This window comes from Centrocercus urophasianus, unplaced genomic scaffold, assembly GCF_019232065.1.
Source record: "Centrocercus urophasianus isolate 14NV4802_14NV808 unplaced genomic scaffold, USGS_Curo_1.0 seq_11, whole genome shotgun sequence".
Classification (NCBI taxonomy): domain Eukaryota; kingdom Metazoa; phylum Chordata; class Aves; order Galliformes; family Phasianidae; genus Centrocercus; species Centrocercus urophasianus.
In genome coordinates, this window is record NW_024884253.1 from 181,782 (window position 1) to 207,847 (window position 26,066).

Here is a 26,066-nt window from a genome sequence, read left to right on the forward strand (position 1 = left end):
TGATATTGGAGTAGATTTGATTTGGCTGGAACAGCTCTGTTTGCATAACAGCATATGTACAGCAATGAGCTGGGTGGCGGATGGGGAGAGAGATGGCATCGTGCAGGGTGTCAGGTTGGGAACCGGAAGGGTTTTTTGGTGACAGATGAGCCCATCCAGGAAGGATTGGCCCCCAGGGTGTCACTTGAGAGCTTCTGAAACCTGTCCTTTGCCTGTTGAGCAAACAGACATTAGGAACGACACCAATGCGTGTGACTATAGCACAGCTCCTGACCCACTGTCATCCTCACTGCAGAGCTAGTAGGAAGAACATGTCCTCTCAGAGGAAATAGCAGAGAGATGGGGAGCTGGAGAAGCATCTCCAGTGCTGCAGAGAACCAGTTTGGCTTCCAGCATTTGCTCCTGGCATTATGGGATGACAGCATCCTGAGGCAGCTCATCCCATGCAAGGATATGGAAAAAGCCATGAGAGAGCTACAGTTGCAGAGGGCTGCAAAAATATCTGAGTGACCACTCCTCTTGCTCTGCTTTTTGTAGCCATCATCAGGATAGGCTCTTCCAGCCCATTAGGCAGCTCAGCATGGTAGTGCTGAACAACTCAATATCTGTTAACCCACCTGGATCGCTGTTTGGCTCTGCCAAGCTGTCCATTAGGAGGACAGAAATCGGCAGTGCAGGTGGAAGCTGTGCTTTGGGGTCAGTGGGAAAGATTTGCAGAGTCTATAGACAAGCACATGGACAAGTGTTGCTGTGGGCAGACTGGGTGAAAAAAAGTGGTTATTTGTGCATGAGGAAGAGGTACCATTTGTAGAGTCTTTAATTGCACCTATTTTTTATGTAAGTAAATAAGATCTGATTCCCCAGTCCCTTTTGTTTTCACTCTCCAAAGGAGGAGCTTAACTACTTGCTTCTGTACAGCCTCCATCACTGAGCAGCTCTGGGTTTGCTCACAACTCCTTGGGGTAGCATCCTGACTTGGTGCTTACCTTGGTTTTATCCTTTCCTTACAGGTCCCCCCAAGCAAGCTCAACTCCCAAGAGTGGCAAATCCCAAGCCATACAGCAGAGGTGGAAGAGCAAAGGCTATCGGTGCATTGGAGGGGTGATGTACCGTGTGTCAGCAAACAAACTCTCCAAAACTTCCAGCACCCCTGGTCGGTGCAGAGATCTGAGCACCAAGAGCCCTGGAAGAGCAGGTGAGCAGAGAGAATTTGTCCTACTTTGTATCAAATGTCCAACAGTGCTCCAGCTTTAGCGCTGAGGTTGGCTTGTAGCTGCTCATGCCGTGGCATGGATTTGGGAGCAGGTCGTCATTAAGACCTTCACAACCCAAGCCATACTAAGATTGGATGTTTCCAGCTCCTCACCTCCCTTGAATTGCTGCAACACCTGAGAACCTCTAAACAAAGTCACTGACTCTCAGAGTCAAAGAATCATTGAGTTTGGAAAAGAAGTTTAAGGCTTTCAAGTCCAACTGTCAACCCATCACTGCCATGTCCACTCAGAATCTTACCGTCATACAGTCATTAAGGCTGGAAAAGGCCTCCAAGTCCAACCCCAACCCATCCCACCATGCCCACTAAACCATGTCTCCAGGTGCCACATCTCCAGATTTCTTGAACATCTCCGGGGATGGTGATTCCACTACATCCCTGGGCATCCTGCTTCAATGCCTGACCACTTTTTTGGGGAATATTTTTTTCCTAATATCCAACCTGTCCTCCCTGAGATATTTTTAGGGAAAAAAAAAAAACAACCTTTCTAGCAGCATTGCTGACACCTCAGCACAAAGTTAATAGACATCTCACCATTTCCAGAGGACAACCCCAAGCTCTTCCTGATTACAGTATGTTTTTGATTAACAGTAGCACTGAAGGGAAAACAACATTAAAGAAACAAAAGCTTTAAGAAAGAACAATTGAAGAATATGGAGTTTTTCTCAAGCTAGTGTGTACCAGGTTTAGATCCACCCTGTTACACTGCTTGGTTTTTTTTAACCTTAAGGAGGATTGCTAAGTCTTGGCCAGCTTCAAGTTGCACCTAAAGGTTAAGTATATTTGATATGCTCATCGAATTACATTCAATATTGACCTAACAAAGCCAGGAGGGTCACTCTGCAGATAACTATGAAGCAGGCAGTTTGATGTGGTTACTGGCTTTACATTTAGCTTCAATTAAATGTGTGTTTTAGCTCCTCTGGTGCTTGACACCTCAAGTGCAGATCTCAGGCAGGATCAGGTTTCTAATTCTTTCTGAAGTGTTGGTTATTTTTTTTTTTTCAAGTTTCTACCTGGATTGAATGTTTTTGTTCCCTATATTTGCAATCCTTGGGAAAAGTTAAAGTGGGAAAGGCAAAGCCAGTGGTTTCATGGTTTTTTTCTTTGTTGGAATGATGGAGGCCTCAGAGATGAGTGAGTTCGTGAATGATGCTATAAAGGCAATTTAATGCCAAAGTCATTTTATGTACAGTGGAAAAGTCTGGATGAAGAGAGGGAATAAATAGGACACTGTCATTGGGAAGTGTCATTGGGAGCAGTGTGTACCCCAGTTTGTGGATTCCTTGGTGATTGTAAGGAGATGTGAATAATAGGTGTTTCACCTCCCTCATTTTGTCCCTTCTCACAGCCCAGAGATTAGATCCAGTGCTGATAGGGTTATTCCTGTCACCTACCAGGTTCCATTAAACAAACCTACAAAGGAAAGACTTATGGGAGGGAGGAGATGAGCTTAGAGCAGGGACAAAAATCCCATCAATAGTGTCTGAATCCCTGCACTCCTTCTGCCTTTCCATGGGACCAGAGACTTCAGAGTGCTTCTGCTGACAGGGAACATATTAAATTCAAAGCGATTGTAACAAATAGTGGAAATGGCTTGAAAAAAATGCAGTGCCTTTTAATGGAAGTGAGACCATTGTAGCCCATAGGGAAGAACCATCCTGAGTGTGGATCTGAGATTGAGGACCATTCCCAAACACTGATTCAATGCCGCAGACTTTTATTGGAGCAGCAAAAAGTGGGCAAAATCCTCAAGACATGGCCATGGAAAGTGTCAGATGGAGCAGATCCAGCTTTAGGGGCCAGATTTCAGGACAGAGAAGCCAAAAACCCAGGGGTCTTCCAACCCAGGGAGGGCTTTTGGAGGATGAGGATTTTGAAGAAGCACATTGGTTGGGCTGACTGTGATGTCTCCGTTATTGGATATTTTTTCAAGGACAGTTTGGGTTATTGTGTTTTTTTTTCAATAACTTTTTTTTGGGTAAGACTCAGGTGGACTGGCTTTTGCCCTACAGCATGGAGATGGACATGACACCATATTCTGCTTAATTTCCAGTTGATACATTGAATGGTTTAATATGGGTGCTGGGAGATACTTAAATCACTCTTTCTGCTGCTGTTTGGAGCTCTGATGTTTGCCTGGCAACTTTTCCCAAATGCACATCTTGCATATCCCATATTTATAATTCTTGTTCCAGACCTTATTTTCATTCATCCTAATGCATGGAGGTTTTAAAATTCATCTAACCACTGGAAATCAGCAATTCGTGCTTAGGGAACTTAAAAAAAAAGGCTGATGGATTCATCCTTGTCCATAAATATCCACTGCTGGACTGGGACCGTGCAGAGAAACACAGTCCAGTGTGCAATTTTTGGGAGAGCCAAAGGGATGATGAGAGGATATTGTGCAAAACTTTTCCTCTTTTTAATCTCCACTGTGTGTTGGGGTAGCAGAGAGATGGGAAGTGCTCATGACAGTTTAATAGCCCGGGATTTACTTAATGATGGGTTATAATTCTGCTGTTCACCTGAATTTATTGGGTTGGTATTTTGTCTCTCTGTGCCCTGACTACAATCAGAAATGCAAAGATCTATTTTTCACTTTGCGGAAATGTTAGGAAATGTGGCAGCAGGACAGTGTGGAAAGTGTTTGATGCATTGCAATTAGATGTGGCTTTAATTAAGCAAATGCAATAAGCTGGTTGAGCAAACCTTTCCTTCATTTCTTACTACAATTGCTGCGTTATTTGGACGCTTGAGAAATTTCCATGAAATTGGGGAAAGAAGCAAAAGGTTCTGGCAACACAGCATTTCAAAAATAAATTTGAAAGGGGAAATAAAAAATAATAATAAAAAAAAAGGTATGAAATTGAAAGCAGCAGGAACAAAATTAAGGTTTGACATTGTCCAGAAAGAAGCCCTGACCCCAATCTCAGCACAAGCGGTGCAAGTAGAACTATTGCAGCCCACGATGTGGGCTCACTGCAGTTTAAGCAACATCCAAAGCTGCTTCTTGCAAGGAAATCTTCCCTTTGCAACTTTGGATACTCAGGAAAGCCTGCAGCTCATGCCCAAACATTCCCATCATTGCATCGTGCCAAAGAACGTCCCAATCTCCAGTAGCTTGTTCACCCCTCTGTGGCCTCAATTGTCCTGCCTTCGTTCTGTGTTGGGATGGGATGATTGAGGAGCCCAGCCTAAGATGTGAGAACAGCTGAAGTTGGATTACTGCTATACTGTGCTGATTTTGATGTTGTTTGAGTAGGGTCTCTCAGCCCTTCAAGCTCAGTCCCTTGTTTCTGAGATTACTCAGTCCCTTTATCCCTTCGGATTCAATCCCTTGGTTCTGGGATTGCTCGGTCCCTTGGGCCCTTTTGAGCTCAGTTGCTTGGCTTTGGGTTTGCTCAATCCCCTCTTCTCTTCCAAGCTCAGTCTCTTGGTTCTGGGATTGCTCAATCCCTCGGACCCTTCAAACTCAATCCCTTGGGTTTGGAATTACTCAAACCCTTTATTCCTTTTAACTCAGTCTCATGGGTTTGGTAATCCTCAATCCCTTGTTCCCTTTGGAGATCAATTAGGTTTTCCAATCCCTTGGAATTTCTCTATTCCATGTCGCTGTTAAGATCAGTCTGCTGAGCCGAGTAGACCACCCCATGGGTTCTTTGATCATGGGGTGGTCTACTCGGCATCTGGCCTGAGGTCTGCTGATGGGAATTGTCTGTCTCCAAAAGGGAGACGGATACTTGCCCAGGAGCTGGCAGGACTTGTAGAGAGGGCTTTAAACTAGATAGGAAGGGGGAGGGGGATAAAGCCAGGCCTGCTAGAGAGCAGCCTGGGGAAGTGGTATTGGGATTAGGTGAGAGGCAAGGGGCTCAGCTGAGGTGCGTCTACACTAATGCACGCAGCATGGGCAACAAACAAGAAGAGTTGGAAGCCATTGTGCAGCAGGCAAACTATGACCTAGTTGCCATAACGGAAACGTGGTGGGATTGTTCCCATGATTGGAGTGCTGCAATGGATGGCTACAAACTCTTCAGGAAAGATAGGCAAGGAAGGCGGGGTGGCGGTGTGGCTCTCTATGTTAGGGAATGCTTTTATGCTACTGAGGTTATGACTGGGGACGATAACGTTGAATCCCTATGGATAAAGATCAGAGGAAGGGCTGACAAGACAGGCACCCTGGTGGGCGTCTGTTATAGACCTCCAAATCAGGATGAAGAGACAGATGAGGTATTCTATAAGCAGCTGGCACAAGCTGCACAGTCGCCTGCCCTTGTCCTCATGGGGGACTTTAACTTCCCTGACATATGCTGGGAGTACAGCACAGCACAGAGGAAGCAGTCTAGGAGGTTTCTGGAATGCGTAGAGGACAACTTCCTGATACAGCTGGTCAGAGAGCCCACGAGAGGAACTGCCCCACTAGACCTGCTGTTCACAAACAGGGAAGGTTTGGTGGGAGATGTGGAGGTTGGAGGCTGTCTTGGGCAGAGTGATCATGAAATGATAGACTTCGTGATTCATGGTGGAGCCTGGAGGGGGAATAGTAAAACTGCTACCTTGGACTTCAGGAAGGCGGACTTTGAATTGTTCAAGGGACTAATAGGGGGAGTCCCCTGGCATTCAGTCTTAGTGAGTAAAGGGGTCCAAGAGAGCTGGTTGCTCTTCAAGAAGGAAGTCTTAAGGGCGCAGGAGCAGGCAGTCCCCCTGAGCTGCAAAATGAGCCGGCGGGGAAGAAGACCGGCGTGGATGAATAGGGAACTATTCCTGAGGCTCCGGGAGAAAAAGAGAATCTACCGCCTGTGGAAAGAGGGACAGGCCACTCAAAATGAATACAAGGAAGTTGTTAGGATGTGTAGAGGTGAAATCAGAAAGGCAAAAGCCCAGCTTGAATTTAACCTAGCCACTGGCGTGAAAAGGAATAAAAAACTCTTTTATAAATACATTAACAGTAAGAGGAGGACAAAGGAGAATATCCACTCTTTGCTGGATGAGGCTGGGAATGTGACTACTGAGGATAAGGAAAAGGCAGAGGTTCTGAATGCCTTCTTTACGTCTGTCTTTAAAAGTCAGACCAGTTATCCTCAGGATACTCCTCTCTCTGACCTAGTAATCTCAGCTGGGGAGCACACTAACCCCCCTGTGATTCTGGAGGAAACAGTCAGAGACCTACTGCTCCAACTGGACTGCCACAAGTCGATGGGGCCAGATGAGATCCACCCGAGAGTGCTGAGGGAACTGGCGGAGGTGATAGCCGAGCCGCTTTCCATCATCTGTCAACGCTCCTTGTTGAGCGGTGAGGTCCCAGATGACTGGAGGCTTGCCAATGTGACTCCCATTTATAAGAAAGGTCGTAAGGAGGATCCGGGGAACTACAGGCCTGTTAGCCTGACCTCGGTGCCAGGGAAGGTTATGGAGCAGATCGTCTTGAGGGAGATCATGCGGCATGTGCAGGGTGACCGGGGGATCAGGCCTAGCCAGCATGGGTTCATGAAGGGCAGGTCCTGCTTGACCAACCTGATCTCCTTCTATGATCTAGTGACCCATCTGGTGGATGAGGGAAAGGCTGTTGATGTGGTCTACCTAGACTTCAGCAAAGCCTTTGACACTGTCTCCCACAGCATTCTCCTGCAGAAGCTGGCATCCAGAGGCTTGGATGGATACACTCTTGGCTGGGTAAGGAGCTGGTTGGAGGGCCGGGCACAGAGAGTGGTGGTAAATGGAGTCAAATCCAGCTGGCGACCAGTTGTGAGTGGTGTTCCCCAGGGGTCGGTGCTGGGGCCTGTCCTCTTCAATATCTTTATTGATGACCTCGATGAGGGCATCGAGTGCACCCTCAGTAAGTTTGCAGATGACACCAAATTGGCTGGAAGTGTGGATCTGCCTGGGGGTAGCGAGGCCCTACAGAGGGATCTGGACAGGCTGGAGAGCTGGGCTGAAGCCAATGGGATGAGTTTCAACAAGGCCAAATGCCGGGTCCTGCACTTCGGCCACAACAACCCCAGGCGACGCTACAGGCTTGGGGCGGTGTGGCTGGAGGACTGCATAGAGGAAATGGACCTGGGGGTATTGATTGATGCTCGGCTGAATATGAGCCGACAGTGTGCCCAGGTGGCCAAGAAGGCCAATGGCATCCTGGCTTGCATCAGAAACAGTGTTGCAAGCAGGAGCAGAGAGGTGATTGTTCCCTTGTATTCAGCACTGGTGAGGCCGCACCTCGAGTACTGTGTCCAGTTTTGGGCCCCTCACTGCAAGAAAGATATTGAGGCCCTGGGACGTGTTCAAAGGAGGGCAACAAAGCTGGTGAGGGGTCTGGAACACAGGCCATATGAGGAGAGGCTGAAGGAGCTGGGAATGTTCAGCCTGGAGAAGAGGAGGCTCAGGGGAGACCTCATTGCTCCTATAACTTCCCGAAGGGAGGTTGTAGTGAGCTGGGGGCGGCCTCTGCTCTCGTGTCATCATGATAGGACCAGGGGGAATGGCTTCAAGCTACGGCAGGGGAGATTCAGGCTGGACATGAGGAAGTATTACTTTTCAGAAAGGGTGGTCAGGCACTGGAACGGACTGCCCAGGGAGGTGGTGGAGTCACCGAGCCTGGGGGTGTTCAAGGAAAGACTGGATGTTGTGTTGAGGGACATGGTTTAGTAGGAGCTATTGGGAATAGGTGAACGGTTGGACTGGGTGATCTTTTAGGTCTTTTCCAACCTTGGTGATTCTATGATTCTATGATTCTATGCTGGGTTTGGGTTTTGTCCCCTTGAAGCTTGATCCCTTGGTTTTGAGATTAATTAATCTCTCTGCCCCTTTTGAGTTCAGTCACTTGGCTTTGGATTTGCTCAATCCCTTGGGTCCTTCAAGCTCAATCCCTCAAGTTTGGGATTGCTCAGCTCCTTTTGAACTCAGTCCTTTCGTTTTGAGACTGCTCGATCCCTTGGTTCATTTATGTTCAAATCCTCAAGTTTGGAGTTGTTCAATTCTCACCTTCTCTTGAGCTCAATCCCTTGATTTTAAGATTACTCAACCATTCAGTGCCGGGACCCTTTTAGCTTCATCTCCTCAGTTTTAGGATTTCTCAATCCCTTGGTCTCTTTGAGCTCAACCTCTTGGGTTTGCAACCTGCTCTCCTCCTTGAGGAGCAGCATTGGATCCAGGGTGTGCAGAGTATGGTAGATGGTCCACGCTCCTTGCAAGCATCCACAGAGCTGATTTTGCAACAGCATTGAAACCAGAGCATGCATTGTTAATTGAGCGTGCTTTGCTAATAACAAAACTGTGAGTGCCTGAAGCAGGGACATGCATTTTCCTGTTCAGAGCTGGGATGCAGTCAGGCAGGAAAGCATGAAAAGCTGCTTTAAAAGCCCTTGTTTTGTTGTTACCTTCCAGAAAGTGAGGGCTTCTGCTGTCTGGTGAGTAAAATAAATTACCCCCAGCAGCTGCTAGTGCTGATCATCTGAAACAGTGGAAGCCACTTAAATGAATAATAATTAAAGAAATAAATTTCCTGAGTGCCAGCCTCAAAACTTTTTGTTCAGCAATAAAGGCAGGAGAGCCCCACAAAATGAATGGCCACCTCTTCCAGAAGTAGGCTGCCCGTGCCACAGAAGGCAAAGCACAGTTATAACATGACCTATTAAAGGAGATGGCATGGTTGAAAAGAGCCTTTTTTCTTAGTGCCAATGCGTGAAGGGGGTTGAGCAGAAGCAAGCTGCAATGGTGCAGGTGTTCAGCAAGGTTAAATAATGGGATGGTGGTGCAAAACCCCATGGCAGTGATTGCTGAGCTGGAGCAACATTCGACACTTGGAATGAAGCCCATTTCTCTCCTTGTGTGAGATTTTGATTTGGGGTTATTGTAGGGGGCTTAGTGGTCCCATTGTCACAAGGGGGTTTACCTGATGCCCCAACATGATGCTCCCGAGCATAATTACTCCACTGTACTGCTTGGTCCCAATACATCCCCTTGTCTCCTGCTCTTTCACTGTGCCTTAGGAGCAGTAGAATCCTGCCTAAATAATTAAGAGTGTAATTAACCACACTGCAATGTTTGCAGTTGATTTGCATGCAAAGGGAAATCTTAGGTGGCATTCTCAGGAAGCGTTAAAAAGTCCTGGGGTGGTGGGGAGTTGCACAGAGGTGTTGAAGCTGAATGAAAGAATCCCACATCCCACCCTGGAAAGCACCCAAGAATGGTGGATCCACCCAAAAATGGATGGATACCAAAAGGCATCCTGGGCTCCATCAGAAGAGGGGTGGCCAGCAGAGACAGGGAGGTGATTGTTCCCCTCTACTCTGCACTTGTGAGGCCCCATCTGCAGTACTCTGTCCAGTTCTGGAGCCCCCATTACAAGAAAGACAGCTGTTGGAGAGGGTCCAGAGCCACGGGAGAGCCACGAAGATGATCAGGGGTCTAGAGCACCTCCCCTATGAAGACAGGCTGAGGGAGCTGGGCTTGTACAGCCCGGAGAAAAGAAGGCTGCGGGGTGACCTCAGTGCAGCCTTTCAGTACCTAAAGGGAGCCTACAAACAGGAGAGGAATCAACTCTTTGAGAGGGTAGATAACAGCAGGACAAGGGGAAAAGGTTTTAAGTTGAGGGAAGGAAGATTTAGGTTGGATGTCACACAGAATCACAGAATCACAGAATCACCCGGGTTGGAAGGGACCTCAAGGATCATGTAGTTCCAACCCCCCTGCCTAGCAGGGCCACCAAACACACACATTCAGATCAGGTTGCCCAGGACCCCGTCCAACCTGGCCTTGAACACGTCCAAGGACGGGGCATCCACAACCTCCCTGGGCAGCCCGTTCCAGGGCCTAACCACTCTCCTTGTAAAGAACTTCCCCCTAACATCCAACCTCAATCTTCCCTCCTTCAACTTGGATCCATTTCCCCTAGTCCTGCTGTTGTCAGCCCTTTTGAAGAGTTTACTCCCCTCGTGGGTGTAGGTTCCCTTCAGGTATTGATAGGCTGCAATGAGGTCACCCCGCAGCCTTCTCTTCTCCAGGCTGAACAAGCCCAACTCCCTCAGCCTGTCCTCATAGTGGAGGTACTCCAGCCCCCTGATCATCTTAGTCGCCCTCCTCTGGACCCTTTCCAAAATCTCAATGTCTTTCTTGTACTGAGGGCTCCACACCTGGACACAGTACTCCAGATGGGGCCTCACAAGAGCTGAGTAGAGAGGGACAATCACCTCCCTGTCCCTGCTGACCACCCCTTTCCTGATGGAGCCCAGGATCCCATTTGCCTTTCGAGCTGCCAGAGCGCACTGCTGGCTCATGTCAGGGAGAAGTTCTTTACTATGACAGTGGTGAGGTGCTGGAACAGGCAGCTCGGAGAAGTTGTGGATGCCCCATCCCTGGAGGTGTTCAGGGCCAGATTGGATCGGGCCCTGGGCAACCTGGTCTAGTAGGCAGGGTCAACCGGGCAGGGGGTTGGAGATTCATGATCCTTGAGGTCCCTTCCAACCCTGGCCATTCTGTGGTTCTGTGATATGTATGGTTTGCCAAGGTAGTTTGCCAACGGATATGTCTGCCAGCCTTTCCCTGGAGGAAAGGGACCAGGTACCAGAGGAAAGTACCCATCTCATCCTGCAATCTGTGAAGAAAACCATCTGGATTAATGCGTGGGTGCTGTCATAGGGGTGCAGCCTCCAGTCTCTTCAATGGAGAGCCCCATTGACACGATCGCCTTGCACCATTTTGTTCCAGAAGCAAAGTTCAGGGTAGGTTGTGTCCTCTGAGAGACCTCCGGAGCCAGGCTGTTGTGCTGTGGATTCGAACAGAGTTGGGAAAAAAAAATAAAAAATACAGAGTTAGACGATAGCCCCTGCCATTAATCATAGCTGTAATCATGCATTTAATGAACATGACAGCTCCGTTCCCTCTGGAGCGACGCGCCGAGGCTCACGGCTGGGTGAGGTACAACAATCACTTCTCCGCTCTCCGAGAGCCAGCGTCGGGTTGGGATGATGCATGAAGAGAAACAGCCCCGTGTGCACGGGCTGTGGATTTCCTTACAGATGATGCTCTTCGACCTGACTCAATCGTTAAGGAAAAAAAGAAAAAAGGAAGAGAGAAAAACACCTGTCCCTTATGCAGGATATAAAATATCAAGCCTGACGCCGGCGTGCTGTGTGTAATCAGTTAAAAAGCCCTTAATGTGCAGTTCTTTGATGCTCACCCAGCAGCTTTTTTTGTGTGTGTTTCTTCTTCTTCTTCCTTTTTTTTTTTTTTTTTTTTTTTTTTTCCCTGTGCACTCTTATTTAAATATCTGCAGCAATGGAAATTCTGCCTTTAGCATAGGGATGTATGGTTTGCTGTCCTGCTCCAGAAGCACTTTGATCCAGTACTGGTCCTCTCTCAGCGTGCTTAATCACTCTCTTGCAAAATTCAGTTGGGTTGCATGTGGAGGAAGGGCCAAGTGAGGCTCTCCAGGGTCACAGTCAAGCTTAGTGGCACTCAGCATTATGTTTCATAGAATCACAGAATCGCTAAGGTTGGAAAAGACCTCCAAAATCACCCAGTCCAACCATCAATCCATCCCCACTTAAGCCCAGCAAACCATGTCCCTCATGTTTCATTGAGTCTCGAGCCCTATGGGCTTGCACACAAGCACATTTCAGCTTCTATTTTTAATTTAATCCCTTTCCATTCCTCAGTGTCATTTCTCAACCCCATAGGGCATAGGTGCCTTTGGAGAGCTCAACACTCCACTGTGCATCTGTCTTGCTCTGACCTTGCTCACTGATTCCTTCGAGGTTTGCAGAGAATCACTTGTGTTTCAGAGTGGTAACACATTGGAATAGGCTACCAATGAAGGTGATGGAGTCACCTGGAGATGTTTAAGAGCTGTGTGTGGCACTTGGAGACATGGTTTAGTGGACGTGGTGGAATGGGTTGGGGTTGGACTTAGAGGTCTTCCCAACCTTAATGACTCTGTTATTCTATTATTACATTTAACCTTTTTTTTGGGTGTTTTTTTTTTTGCATGATGGAAAAGTTTCTAAAACCAACGTTGTGCTGCAGCTCCATAAATCCCAATAGACGAAAGAGAGAAATGAGGCTTTGCCTCTTTCCAGGCTGCTGCATGTTAAAAACCACATAATTACAGAGTTTCTGAACCACATGGCCGATGGGCTGTCTCCTCCTGGGTAAATATTTAGGCAGTTCTCTATTAGTTGGACGAATATTTCCATTCAGAGTAATTAGAGAGCAAGGAGGAAGTGTTGCTTTGCCAGCTGCCAGGCTGCTGGATGTGGTCAATGGGTGCTTCCATGCTGCATTTTGCAATGAATGGGAGTGATTCTCGTGCATTGAAACTGCTTGGAGGCTGCGAATTAATTCCCAGTAGGAATCAGTAAAGAGTGATATGCATCCAGTGTGGCACATATTCCATCCTCCCAACATTTTCAAATAGTTTTAGGTTGCGTATAATAACATTTCTTCTTGCCAGAAGATGAAAGCGGTGAAAAAAATCCACCCAGCTGTTCAGCCATGTCTGTAGTATGGGTACATACCCATTTAAAACCAGCTGAAGGAGACTGTTGCACCCTTTATTTATTTATCTATTTATTTATTTAGCAGTTCCTCTTCTCTGGCAAAGGATGTGGTTGTCAGGCTGCTTTAACTAAAAGGATGGCACATGAGCACTGAGAGACGCTCGTACCCTAGAGTCTGCTTTTATGCCCAGGTATTAAATATTTAAAGATATTGTCTGCTGCCCTGGGGAGCCCACTCTTGGGATAGTTTGTCCTGCTGAGCTTGCTTTCAAGTGCTTTAGAAATAATTGCAGAGGACTGAGAGATGCTCTAACCTTTCCCTAATGATGGGCTTTAATTTGGATCTCTCCCTGCATTGTTTGGGAAGTCAGCTTTGCTTGAGCTTGATGGCCTCATCACCTTTCCCTTGGAGAAGCAGAACCTGAGCCAAAAGCCAAAAAAACAAACATCCCCAAAAACAGTTCTTGTGACTGACCCATCTAGTGAACTTCTATGGTGGAGTGACTGCATCAGTGAACAAAGGGAAGGCAACTACTGTCATCTACCTGAACTTGTCGACATGATCCCACACCACATCCCTAACTCTAAATTGAAGAGATATGGTTTTGAAGTGTGAACTGTTCGTTGGATAAGGAGTTGATTGGATAGTTGCAGCCAGAGGGTTGTTGTCAATGGCTCTGTGTCCAGGAGGAGGCCAGTCACAAGTGGTTTTCCTCAGGGGCCCATCTTGGCACCAGTGCTCTTCAACATCTGTATCAATGACATAGACAATTGAGTGCACTCTCAGCACGTTTACTGATGACACCAAGTTGAGTGGTGCAGTTGACACAATAGAAGAGAGGGACACCATTCAGAGGGGTCTGGACAGACTCAAAAACTGGGCACACAGGAATCTAATGAAGGTTAACAAGGGCAATTGCAAAGTATTGTACTTGGGTTGAGGCAATTCCAGATATATGTGTACAAACTGGGAGAAGAACTTATTGAGAGCCAAGCTGCAGAGAAAGACTTTGGGGGTCCTGATGGCCAAAAAGCTGGGCAGACTGCCCAGAAAAAAGTGTGGATGTCCCATCCCTGGAGGTGTTCAAGGCCAGGCTGGATGCGGCCTTGGCAGCCTGATCTGGTGGGTGACAACCCTGGTTGGAACTGGATTGTCTTTAAAGTCCTTTCCAATCCAAACATTCTATGATTCTGTGATCTCTAAGATCCCTTTTGACCCAACCATTCTGTGGTTCTATGAAATGCCCCTGTAATACTCAGCGATCTTGCACCAAGCTTGAACACGTTGTAATATCTGCTGCACCCAAAGATTTTTGCTCATGTCCTGCAAGCTCTCGATGCCTCCCATCTCCAGGCACGGGCCACCAGCATCACATTTGCTCTTTGCATTTGCAAAGGGAACAGATGGGGTTTTGCAGCCATTGGCAGCCAGAGTGACAGCTCGAGTGCCGGGACTGCATGCTGCTGCACTATCAAATTCCACTCACTCACTCCCCAGCACAGCCAGGATGGCAGGTGAGTGACTGAAGCACGCTGCTACCACCTGGAAATGCCTTTTATTTTCAATTCAGTCTTTCCTACGGCACTCAAGGATAATTTAATTGCATGCATGCACAGACTGAAGTCAGCCACTGGGTTTCCCTGGGCTGCTGCAACCCCAAATTTTGCTCCTCAGCCAATGCATACATGTGAATTTCCCTGGAGCAGTTTCCCAGCACCAAGGAAAGGATCCCTGCAGCATTCAGAGGCCTTTTTTTGCAGGGCTTATCCTCGTTGCAAAGCTTGCATACTCCTCCAAGCAATAATATACCAAAGAACACATGATCCTGCAAAAATTTTGTGATTCTGAGCAAATGGTCATGAATGTGTCTGTGTTTCTTCCTGTTTTCCAACAGCACGATTGAGCTGCACGCCCAGCAGTCCTGGCTTCTCTCCATTTGGCTGCCTGAACCGATCAGCCACGAGCCGATACATTGCAAGGTCTGTACCCACAGTGTGATTTGTGCTCAGGATGGTGTATGAAGCATGTGATGGGGCTGTTTCATTGGCTCTTTGTTTGGTGAAGCTCCGTTCACCCCCATTCTCAGTTGTAAACTTAGCAGGAAGACGCTGGCTGCTGCTCTGAAAGTTTCTCTTGAGAGGGTTTGAAAGGTCAGTAATGGATATCAGCACATTTAAGAATTCAAATCCTTCTCTAGCCCTCTCTGAAAGTCCCTTTTTACAATAACTCTATTGTTCTCGAGGGCAGCAGTGTCACTGCCATCTGTAGAGCAGCAGTTTGTATTTTTTTCCCCCATGACTCAATAAATCACATCCCAATACAACCCAGCAAACTTGCAGGTTTTCCTTCTCTATCGAGTACCCAACCAGTGCTGCTGCTCCTGCAAACTGGGAACCAAGCATGTGGCAACTGGGAAGCACCACGAGTAGGAAAATGACAGCACATTACCCCTGCTTAACACCCTGCTGCCTTTCTTATTGCCTTCCTTCTATGCTACAGATGTGCCACGTATCATCGCATCCTTAAGTATGAGCATTTGCAGACAAGCTCCTCTTAATTGTAGTAGACTAAAATTTATTCCCAAAGTGTCTTGGTTCCAGATGTCTGTAGGCAGACTTGGTGCCAGATTTTAGCTATGTTTTATTATAACCCATCTCTAATACCACCTAATTTAAAATCTGCCATCAGTTAATTGGTGGTAAGGTCCATACTGCAAATAAGTGCACTTAATGTGCTGGCCAGATATCTCACAAAGGGTGTTGACTGTAGGAGAGCCCTTTTTCCATATCATAATTTCAACAAAGAAGTGCTTCTTCACTTCCTCCTTGTCCCATACAGTCCTATAGTTGATGGGTAATCACTTCTTCAACTGCAAGCTCATGGAAAACGTGTGCTAAACAACTTCTGATATCCTTAAGTAACTTCTAGTGATACCAGGTACTTAATTTTGTCTGGTATTTGGTGTTACCCTGCAGCCAGCATAGGAGAGGACTTTTTCTGCCTCACTGTGTTCCTGTAAGCTTCAGGGAAGCTCTTGGCAAGCTCACAGTGTCATTGAAGATGATCTTGGTCATGGAGGAGCCCGTGAGGGGCTCTTAATAGGCTCTTGCACCAAAGGTCTCTTGTGCCATATCCCAGAGAAGGTCTGGTTCGTGTTCTCTGTACCATGCCATTAAATAGTCCCGGAGGACAAAACCCCTACTTGTCTTCTCCCAAGTGAGCAGACCAGCTCCTGCCCTTTGCTTAGATATCCTATGGTCCAGGCCCAACTTGGTGGCCTTTTACTGGACTCACTGTGTTGGACTGGGAATCCCAGATTGGACCTTATATGCTACTGAGGTGTTGCAGGCACCATAATAATTCTAATAGAGGGGGTAGATCCCCTCCCTCATGTTCCTGGCTGTGTTCACAGCCCAGCATGTGGCTGGTATCATGACCTCTCCTGCACTTCTTTCTGCAGAAGTGCTTTCCAGTATAGGCTGGAAAAGACCCTTAAAGATCATCTAGTCCAACACTTCTACCATCTTTCACTGGATCAGATTGCTTAAAACATGGGACTACTTTATCCCAAATGCAGACATTTGCTGGAAAATTATCCTGATATTCTAGATTTTTAAAGATTCATGCTGAAGTTGGCAAAAAAAAAAACCCCAAAACTAGAAGAACCTAAAAGCCTATGGCCCAGTGCAGATTTTCTGAATATTTAATTCTCTCTTCAAAGTGCAGCTTGGTCTTTGCTGTGATTTTGGGTACCGTTGAACCATTTTCTGTGTGTCGTTTTGTGATATCGTTGTACTGAAGTTGTGAAGTTGGAAACATCCATCTTGCTCTGTTTAGCCGTGCTGTTCAGAGGAGTTTGGCCATCATCCGTCAAGCCAAGCAGAAGAAAGAGAAGAAGAAGGAATACTGCATGTACTACAACCGCTTCGGCAAGTGCAATCGTGGGGAGAACTGCCCCTACATCCATGATCCAGAGAAGGTGGCAGTCTGCACCAGGTACGGATGGATGCAGTAACCATGTGCTATGACCCATCGTTGGGCCATCAGTTGGCTCTGGTACTTGCTTGTGTGACATTCTGCAGGGAAACTCCCAGTTAAAGAGATAGAAAAACATGAGAACTGCTGCAAGAAAAATGCTTCCTCGACTGGCTGCTTCCCTGCTAGGTTAGGTACCTCCTTGTCCATAGGTCATGAGAAGGAAAGGTTAATAGTTCCCTAATCACCTTCTAGGCATCATTTATAACTCTATGTAATCTTTTATATCCAGACTTGCCAGACAGGAGAATCCTAATCTATTTAATCTCTTCTGGTAATTTCTTTTTCTGAATTTACATGACATTTCATACCTATTCATGATAATTAAGCATCACAGAACCAGAATACACGTTTTAGTTGTTTGCATGACCTATGGGAACTGTTTTAATACTTACTTCATGTCTTGGAAGTGGATACCACCACTAATACACTCATGTTTCTTATGATACTTATGCCACCTAAAAAGATAAAAGATTGAAATAACGTATACTGTTTTTTATCTTAAGAATTTGTAATAAGATCCAGTCAACATTTGTTAAACATAATTAGAAGAATAATTCTTAGCATCAGTTACCGCCGTCAATTTGAGAATGCCATCACAGTTTGCAAGGCAGGATTTGAAATTAAAATATTTAGCCAGCCTCCAAAAAGACCATTCCATCCACTCCATGCAACAAGTTTGAATCCCTCATCCTGCAATGCCGCACAGCTAAGAGGCCTAGTAATTTATTATGGGAGAACTGATTAATGTTGCCAGTTCATTATACCTGCCCAACAGTTGATTAAACTATATTATTAGTCGTTTAAAAAGCGTGGAAAAGCCAACTCTGCTGATGAACTCTTTGAGTAATTTCTTCTTAAAATTGCTGCTGCACGAGAAATCATTTGTGAGTTGCACAACGCTCGATGGGAGACCATATAGGAGGGAAAGGCGATTTTTGCCTTCATTTTTTTTAAGCTGATTTCACTTGCTTGCACTCAGTTTCTCGTAATACAATCCTATTCTATATTTTTTTTCTCATGATCTTTTATTTTTCTCAGTCTGTGTTTGTTTTAGGTTGTCCTTTATTGAGAAGCTATGCTGTAGTTGTAAAGATCTGCAAATCCAGCTGCCACCAAACGTTTTTTACATCTGTATGCTCCCATTTATATCTTGTTCATACCAATCTGATAGTGATAGGACAATGGAGAATGGTTTTAAACTAAAAGAACGGAGATCTAGATTAGATATTAGGAAGAAATTCTTAGAGAATGGTTAAACCCTGGCACTGGCTGCTATGAGAAGCTGTGGTTTCCCCATCCCTGGAGATACTCAAGGCTACGTTGAATGGGTTTTGGGCAACCTGATCTTGTGAGTGGCAACCAGCCCACGGCAGGGGCTGGGACTGGATAGGCTTTAAGATCTCTTCCAACCCAACCGTTTTATGCCTCTGTGATCTTTGAGTTCCCTTCTAGCCCAACAATGCTATGACTCTATAATCTGTAAGATCCATTCCAACCCAAGTCATTCTATGATTTTATGATCTGTAAGAATCCTTCCAACCCAAACCATTTTATGGTTCTATGAAGGACCTCACCAACACAAGCCATTCTGTGATTTGATGATTCTGTGACTTGACTTAAGGCATATTATAGGCTGTAATGGTGAACTTTACAGCAGTTTTACGTGTCACACAAGAGACTCAGTGTTGAAAAATGGCTTCTTTTTTTACCTATTCTCACATCCACCCCTCTCCCTCTGGTCTCTTGGCAGGTTTCTTCGTGGCACGTGCAAGAAAACAGATGGGAAGTGTCCATTCTCCCACAAAGTTTCCAAGGACAAGGTCTGTATGGCTTCCCAACAAGTTTGCTGTTGCTTTTTTAACAAGCTGACCTACAGAAGTGTTTATGATGGCTGTAGGGAAGCCTGTGTTATAGAGTGCTTCAAATAGAGTTCATTTGTACTTTGCTTGCCAAGCTGCTTGGGCTTGTTATAGGGTCAGGGCTTATAATGGGAGCAGAGTGTGCTGCTTAAACCAGCGTGGTGAATCAGTAGATTAGTGTGTTAAGCAGTGGATTGGAAACCAGAGCACCTGGAGCTACTGGAAGTATCAGTGACATGTGTTGGGTTAAGGAGCACTTAAACTACAGTAATCACAGAGTAAGTGCATGGGAGCAGTGTTTACAGCATCTAATCCTTACCTGTGCAGGATCACCCTTATTCTAAATCACCCCATGCTAGGGGTAGACAAGGATAGTGTCACAGCATCCAGGAGCCTTTGGGCATACGTTCACCTCTCTGTAAAAGCTAGGCAGTGAAACTGTTGGGCAGAATGGCTTTTGACTTCATCATTGCTTTCATCTTGCTTGGAATATTTGTGAATTTGCCCTTGTAGGACCTTCTTCACTCTCTTCCATTTGAGCATCATTGGAAAAGGAGGGTGCATCACTGCCTTTGGACATACAATTTTCTTGTCTCCTTTTCCTCCCTCGTAGTTTTCTTGTCTCTTTTTCCTCCCCTCTCTGCATACAGCACGTTCGTTGTCACCAAGGAGCTCATAAGTTATGCTGGTGGTGAGCAGAGTCGCTCCGAGCGAGACACAAAGCACCATATGTTTTTTACATGTCTCTTTCTTCAGAGTCATTTAATCATGAGTATATAAAATAGAGAAGATAGACTGGGGACAGCTGTACTCCATGACTCATGGCATGACAGAGAGCAATGGGGATGAGGACTGATAGAAGGAAGAAGGACTGTTTGAAGTTGTTTTTTTCCTTATAATGTGAAGACAGGCTTCAGAAATAAAGAAACGAGAAGGAAGAAATGTTTGCAAAGGGTCTTGCTGTTTGTATGGCTGTTGACATATCCAGAATCACTGTAATTGACAGAAATTTGGAGTAGACATTGGGATAGGATGTCTTTAAGAGGTGCTGCTAATTTCTTTATATTGAAATAATTAATGTACAAGCACTGCTGGCAGCGCTCGACCCATTACCAGTACCTCTGAGCTGGAGGACTGGTACTGCATGGGATGATCATCTTCCGTTCATACCAGTGAGTGCTCCTGCATATTTCAGCAAGTTTTGGAGCCTGTTGTTGATCCCATAGTGATCCAGACCTCATAGGATATTCAGCCTCCATCTATACCAGTGAGTTTATGGGTCCTGGGTATTTCAGCACACATTGGATTCTGGCGTTGATCCCCAGTCAGACTTCATGGGATGCTCAGCTTTCATCTATACCAATGATTTAAGTGGTCTTGGATATTTCAGCAGGCATTGAAAGCTGGTGTTAGTCCCTTAGTGGCCCAGACCCCATGGAGTGCTCAGCTTCTATCTGTACCAGTGCATTGAGTGGTTCTGGGTGTATCAGCAGATTTTGATCCCAGGGCAAAAACATGCATGAAAGTTGGGACTTAGAAATATCCGTATGAGTCCCACAGGGTCCTGAAGCATCATCTAATCCCAGGCTGAGTGGTTACATCAGCATAGGAAACAAGCAGGTGACAGCCCTCCAATTCAACCCTAAAATGAATCCGGTTGGAGGAGGTGTTTGTAGCTGTGCAGATCATGCTCTGTAAGGAAGGAGGATTATTTTTTGCAGGATTAGGCACCCTGGAGCAGTTCAGAGTCTCCACTTGCCCTGTGCTTGTCGTCAACACCGTCTGGAAGAGAAACAAGCTTCTCTGAGGAGCTGGAGCCTGCTCACAGTGATTTATGGCCATGGGGAGCCAGCTGCCCAAAGCAAGAGGCGACTCCACTATTGAGCTCCTGTAACTCCCTGTTAACCCGGGTGATTACAGGCAGAGGTGGTGATTCCCTCATTTATCAACTGAGGAGGAAGACAGGTGAAGTTGTTCGGCAGAGGAAGGCAGTGTTTTCCCCGTGTGCAGGTTTTCCTGGGTGAATTGTTGGGTTCAGGATGAATGAGTGGCTTACTTTCAGCTATTTGAGTTGGGGTTTTCCCTTGTTATCTATTTTATTATTTGTTATCTATCATCAAATTTAGTATCTATGATATATTTTAATATTTCATATCTGTTATTTGCAGTTAATAATGACTGCGGTGCTTAATGGCAAATAGATTGAGAGCACTGTCCAAGGTTCTGCTGATGGCACCGTTAGTTTGTTCTCAAGGTCGTGTTGGGATTTTGGGGGCACCCAGACATTCAGAGTGCCATCTGGGATTGTCATCACATGTCCACTTTGGTGGGAAGTCAGTAGAATGGTCCAGGAAAAGGAGCAGGACTTTATTGGGGCTAAAGCTGTTGGTTTGCGGGCAAAAGCTGCACTCAACCTGGAGCATCCCATGCATCAGTTTCCCCATTGAAAAGTCACAGAATTATAAAATGGGGGAAATCCCTTTTAAACACAGAGGCTGTGGATTCAGCTGCGAGCAGCAGACACCTTTTCCACATCCCAAACAGCCAAATCCTTTTTCCAGCTGTGGTCCTGTTCCAAGGATGCTCTCTGCTGGATACCCCAGGGCAAAGCACTCATTCATATGGTCACTATGCCTGAGAGAGAGCTTCAGAAGCCAATCTGCCTCTGCAAGCAGTGGAGAAATTACAGGGAGCCTACCTGGGGGATAGGGAAAAGTGGAGCTAATGGGGTTTTCACCCTATAGGGGACGCTGGGCAGAGCTGATTCCTCTTCTGTGCAACAGGGCAGAGCCTCCAGCATGTCACTGTGATTTAGAGGAACCCATAAATCTGAATGAATGGGTTTGTGACTGAAGGTTAGCAAGAGGCTAGGACTCCGGCAGCCGCCCGCTGCTGCTACAACAGCTTTTCCCCTTGAGGAACTTGAAAAGAATCAGCATTTTTCTCCCTAATAGAGCTTCAAAACTCTGTTGTGAGCAATTTGGAAATTCACGTTGAGTTTCGGGTTCATTAGCTGCTGGCTCCAAAGCGTGTACATAGTCAAAGCTGTCTAATATGGACGCACCGCACCAGTGCCTTGAATTAATGTTATTGTTATTTGTGTGGACGTAGTGGGGTGCAAACAAGGTTAATTGAAATGAGAGTGCTGCTTCCTCTTGATAATGGCTCAGGCTTGACAGCTAGGAGGAGTTTATTTTTGTATAAGAGCTGGCTTTATTATCCCTTTTTATTAGAGCTAATTTGGGCTCTATATCAAAAACTACATTAAGGGAATCATTTACGGTCACACCACCACCAACAAAAAAGATAGCCCTAGAGCCCTGTCCTTTATGTTAATGTCTGCAGTTAAAAGACAATTAAAAATAAACTCTTCTCTCTTAAAGCACCCTTTGTTTTCTTTCCCCTCTGCTCCCCCCTCCCTCTATTTCTCCCTTTCTCTTTGCCTCAAATGAGCCAATTTAGTTAAAACCTTAAACGTGCCCTTCAGGGAAAGGGACTTTTCTGCGCACGCTTATTGCAGAAGGGTAAGTATTGGTTTGGGGACGCTTGAAGCAGCAGCACTGGGATGAGCAGAGGGATCAGTAGTGCACTGAGCAGTAAGTAAATTTTGCATTTAGGGGATGGGACAGCATTGAGGGGATGGGACAGCATTTAGGTTACAAACCGATCACATTACAAAGCGGCTTCTAGGGTTGGGAAGTTACTTTGAGTTAAGGATGGTGACATATTGCTGCAGATTGGTAATTTGTTTTTAATTATAACAGCTGGAAGAAGGTGAAGTTTGCAGTTTGAAGTGGTGGGTGAATGCTCTCCTGCTTTTTGCTTGTCATAGTGATGCTGAAGCTGGGGAGCAGCAAGTGTACTGGGACAGCTCTGCTCCTCCTCCTCCTCTCCTGAAGCATTCTTCCTCCAGCTCCAGTCCTCCTGTAGCTCTAGGAGTGCTGGGCTATTGCTTGCATGTGATACAGCCCCCCCTACAAATAATGCTTGCAAGCACTTTTCTGCCTTGTTAAGTTGTGGGATTACCTTCATGCTGCTGGAAAACCCACATAAGAGAGAGGAAAACCATGATGGGAAACGGTGTTTCAGACAGGGCAAGCCCTCTGCTTCTGTTGCTGCATTATCTCTTGGGATGGTGTTTGCTGCCCTTTCTTTCAAGTTTATTTGGGAGCTTTGCAGGGAAAACAAATCCACCCCATGCCACTGACAACCCCATCCTTTTCTGTGCTGAGTTTTGTAAGAGCAGTTTTGTGCTTTCCAGTAATCGTCCCGTAGGATGCTATGACAGCAGGACCATGTCATGTCATGGAGCAGTGCTGTGAGAACCCAACAGAAGAACTAAAAATACCCCTGGCATCAGTGTTTGGCAAAAGGCACAGATTTATTTTACGTGTGTCACTGTTTTATTTCAGTTCTGGGCATTGGAACGGTTCCTAATAGCCATGAGTATGGGGGTTTCTCATCCTCTGCTTCTCATCCTTTCCTCTTTCAGATGCCAGTGTGCTCCTACTTCTTGAAGGGGATCTGCAACAACAGCAACTGCCCCTACAGCCACGTCTATGTGTCCAGGAAGGCAGAAGTGTGCCAGGATTTTCTCAAAGGCTATTGCCCTATGGGAGAAAAGGTAAAAAAATTAAAATTAAAAAAAAAAAAAAAGGCAACCATTCTCTCTCTGTCTGCAGTGATGGATTTGGGTTTTTTGCTAAAATAGGCAGAGGGCACTGTGCTGGTGAGCCACCAGCTGTTTTTCATGCGAGCTATAGCACCAAAGGGAGCTGTAGAGCTGGAAGCTGCTGAAAACACCTGGATGCGTTTCCAAAGGTTTATGGGCAAAGTGGCTTTGTTTCCTTACAGGCATGGAAAAAAAAAAAAGAAAAAGGAAACAAATGAAAGAGGTTGCAGCTCACGATCATATGCTGGTCTTGTGCGTCCCTGTGCAGATAGCACCAGCCCCAGGCACTGCTCAGTTAAATAGATGAAAAGCAAAAGGAGGGCACTCTGAGCTCTGTTTTTTGCAGAACTTAATGGTTATTTGCAGTCATGCTGAGTTCGTGGTGTGTTAAAACTGAGCATGAACTCCTGGGACTCAGTTTTAGCAGCAGCTGCAGCACCCTTCCTGTTGCAGCCAACATCATTTGAGCCTCCAGATGTGTTCCTAGAAGGGGATTGCCTGGAGTCTGGCTCCCATCCCCATATCTTTCTGCTTTAGGTCAATGTGGTGAAGTGCTGCAGGGATTTGATGTACATCCATGATTGATTTGTAAGGTCCCTGAATTTATGGCACCATTTGTAACACACAGGGCATGTGGTTACTTAGCCTTCCCAGAGAAGGACCTGAAGATGGCTGGCAGTTGCTGGTTTCCAATGGAATTTTGAGGCTCTTGCATTAGAGAAATGAAGTTTGGGATCTATCCAATGTCTCACATCAGTGCCTTCCTTCCTAAGTGCTGTCGGGGTCTCCCACTGCCTTGCTTTGTGGCACTGCTGAGCATCCCTGGGTATTAGGATCATAGAATTATTAAGGGTAGAAAAGACCACTAAGATCATCAGGACCAACTCCAGCCCATCCTCACCGTGCCCACTGAACCACGTCCCTCAGTGCCACATTTCCATGTTTCCTGTAGAGGATGGCTCCTATTATTGGGCTGGGGAAGAGTACCTCCTGGGTACATAATGCCTTCCTGATTCAATTTTGCTGTTTTCTATTCATTTAATACCTTATTTGGCCTCTTAGTGTGACTGTTGACTCACATCAGAGTCCTCAGGCTGTGCAATGCATGGTCATAATTGGGAAGAGGCAGACAGGAAATTTGCCAACAGACTGAATAAGTGCACAGAAGTAGACTCTGAGATTTATGGAGATCATAGAATCATTAAAGTTGGGAAAGACCTTTAGTCCATCTAGTGCAAACATCCATCTGCCACCAATATTGCCCACTAAACCATGTCCCTCAGTGCCACGTCTCCACATTTATTGAGCACTTCCAGGGATGGTGAATCCACCACTTCCTTAGGCATCCTGACCACTCTTTTGGAGAAAAAGTTTTTCCTGATGTCAAACTTGAACCTTCCTGCACCATATGAACACAGCACTGATAAAGTTGGAGGATAGCAGCCATTCTCTTCCTTCTGGGACACAGGCTTTTAACCTTGAGGATGTGTTTGCTTTACCTGGAAGAAAACATGAAAACAATATCTTGAGTTGGTTAGCTACTTCCATGAGTCAATGGGAGAAGACACAAACTTCAGTGAGCAACTCCCCAAGCTGGAGCCATCAGGTACCACATCCAAAACACTTCAGACACTTTTGGAGTTTTGCAAACGCTGCTTTAATTCAGCTCTTCAACTGAAAAGAAAAAAAAAAAAAAACAACAAAAAAAAACTGAGCCACTAATGAAACAATAATTTTGTTTACGTAAAGGCTGCCAGATCACAGGGCACCATCCCAAAAACGCCCCAGCGGGCCTATAGAGCAATATTATTTTATTGCATTTAATAGTTGTGCGTGAAGAAGTGGCTGCCTAAGCACTGTTTTGCAGAGTGGCTGTTCCTACAGCTTTCTGAATCCCATGTGTTTTGAACTGCTGTTCACTGAAATTGTTGGGATGCCTGGATCTGGGCTTTCCTTCTTTGCATCCCAGGTGCTGTTCTTGATGGAGACACTGGAAGATCTCAGCAACATCTCTGGGAGCAGATGAGAGTTGAAAAGCCAAGGGAAGGCAATGATGCTTAAAGGCTGGCTCTCAGCAAATGCCCAAAATGGAGCTTAGCACAAAGGGAAAGGCAGTGAAGCCATGAGACGTTTGGATGAACATGGGAAAAGCTGTAGGTGCTTGGAGAACATCATGTAAAGCCTCCATACAGAATCACAGAATCATTAAGGTTGGAAACAGCCTCTGAGATCATCAAGTCCAACTGTCAGCCCATCCCCTCCATATCCAGTTATGAAATCATGAGTCCACTGTCTAATTACCACCAATATTTCCCACTAAACCATATTCCTCAGTTCCACATCTACATGTTTCTTGAGTTGTCCCTTCACCAGAACACAACCAAGTGCCTTCATCAAGGCAAACCCATCCCTTCCAGATGGAAGAAGTGGCTACAGACCACTGGCCAAAAAAAAAAAAAAAGCAAACAGGAGGAAGAAAAGCCAAAAATAAGGACAGTGAGAAACTCAGGACATCAGCAAGAATGGAGGGAAATCCTAATAAATTAGTCTTTGGCTAATTACTTTTTTGCGTCGGTGTGTGGAGGGGTCTGCGTGCAGGATAAACATCCCTTCTGAGGAAAAACAGAGCTGTCCTGTAGCACTAACAGCACGGGCAGCGTCCCTACAATTATTTTAAAATATTCCAATTTAAATGAAAATATAAAAGAGATATTTAGAATATTTATTCTAT

The 26,066-nt window shown here is 45.9% G+C and overlaps 1 protein-coding gene across 1 annotated transcript in view; it reads left to right on the forward strand.

Moving 5' to 3' along the window:
• ZC3H3 (zinc finger CCCH-type containing 3) overlaps nucleotides 1–26,066 on the forward strand; it is a 159,303-nt gene that overhangs the window by 105,583 nt on the left and 27,654 nt on the right. The window contains exons 5-9 of the mRNA XM_042838216.1: nucleotides 1,011–1,195; nucleotides 14,661–14,745; nucleotides 16,604–16,762; nucleotides 18,555–18,624; nucleotides 23,156–23,287. Coding sequence (XP_042694150.1) covers nucleotides 1,011–1,195; nucleotides 14,661–14,745; nucleotides 16,604–16,762; nucleotides 18,555–18,624; nucleotides 23,156–23,287 — 631 coding nt within the window. The remainder of the gene's footprint in view (nucleotides 1–1,010; nucleotides 1,196–14,660; nucleotides 14,746–16,603; nucleotides 16,763–18,554; nucleotides 18,625–23,155; nucleotides 23,288–26,066) is intronic.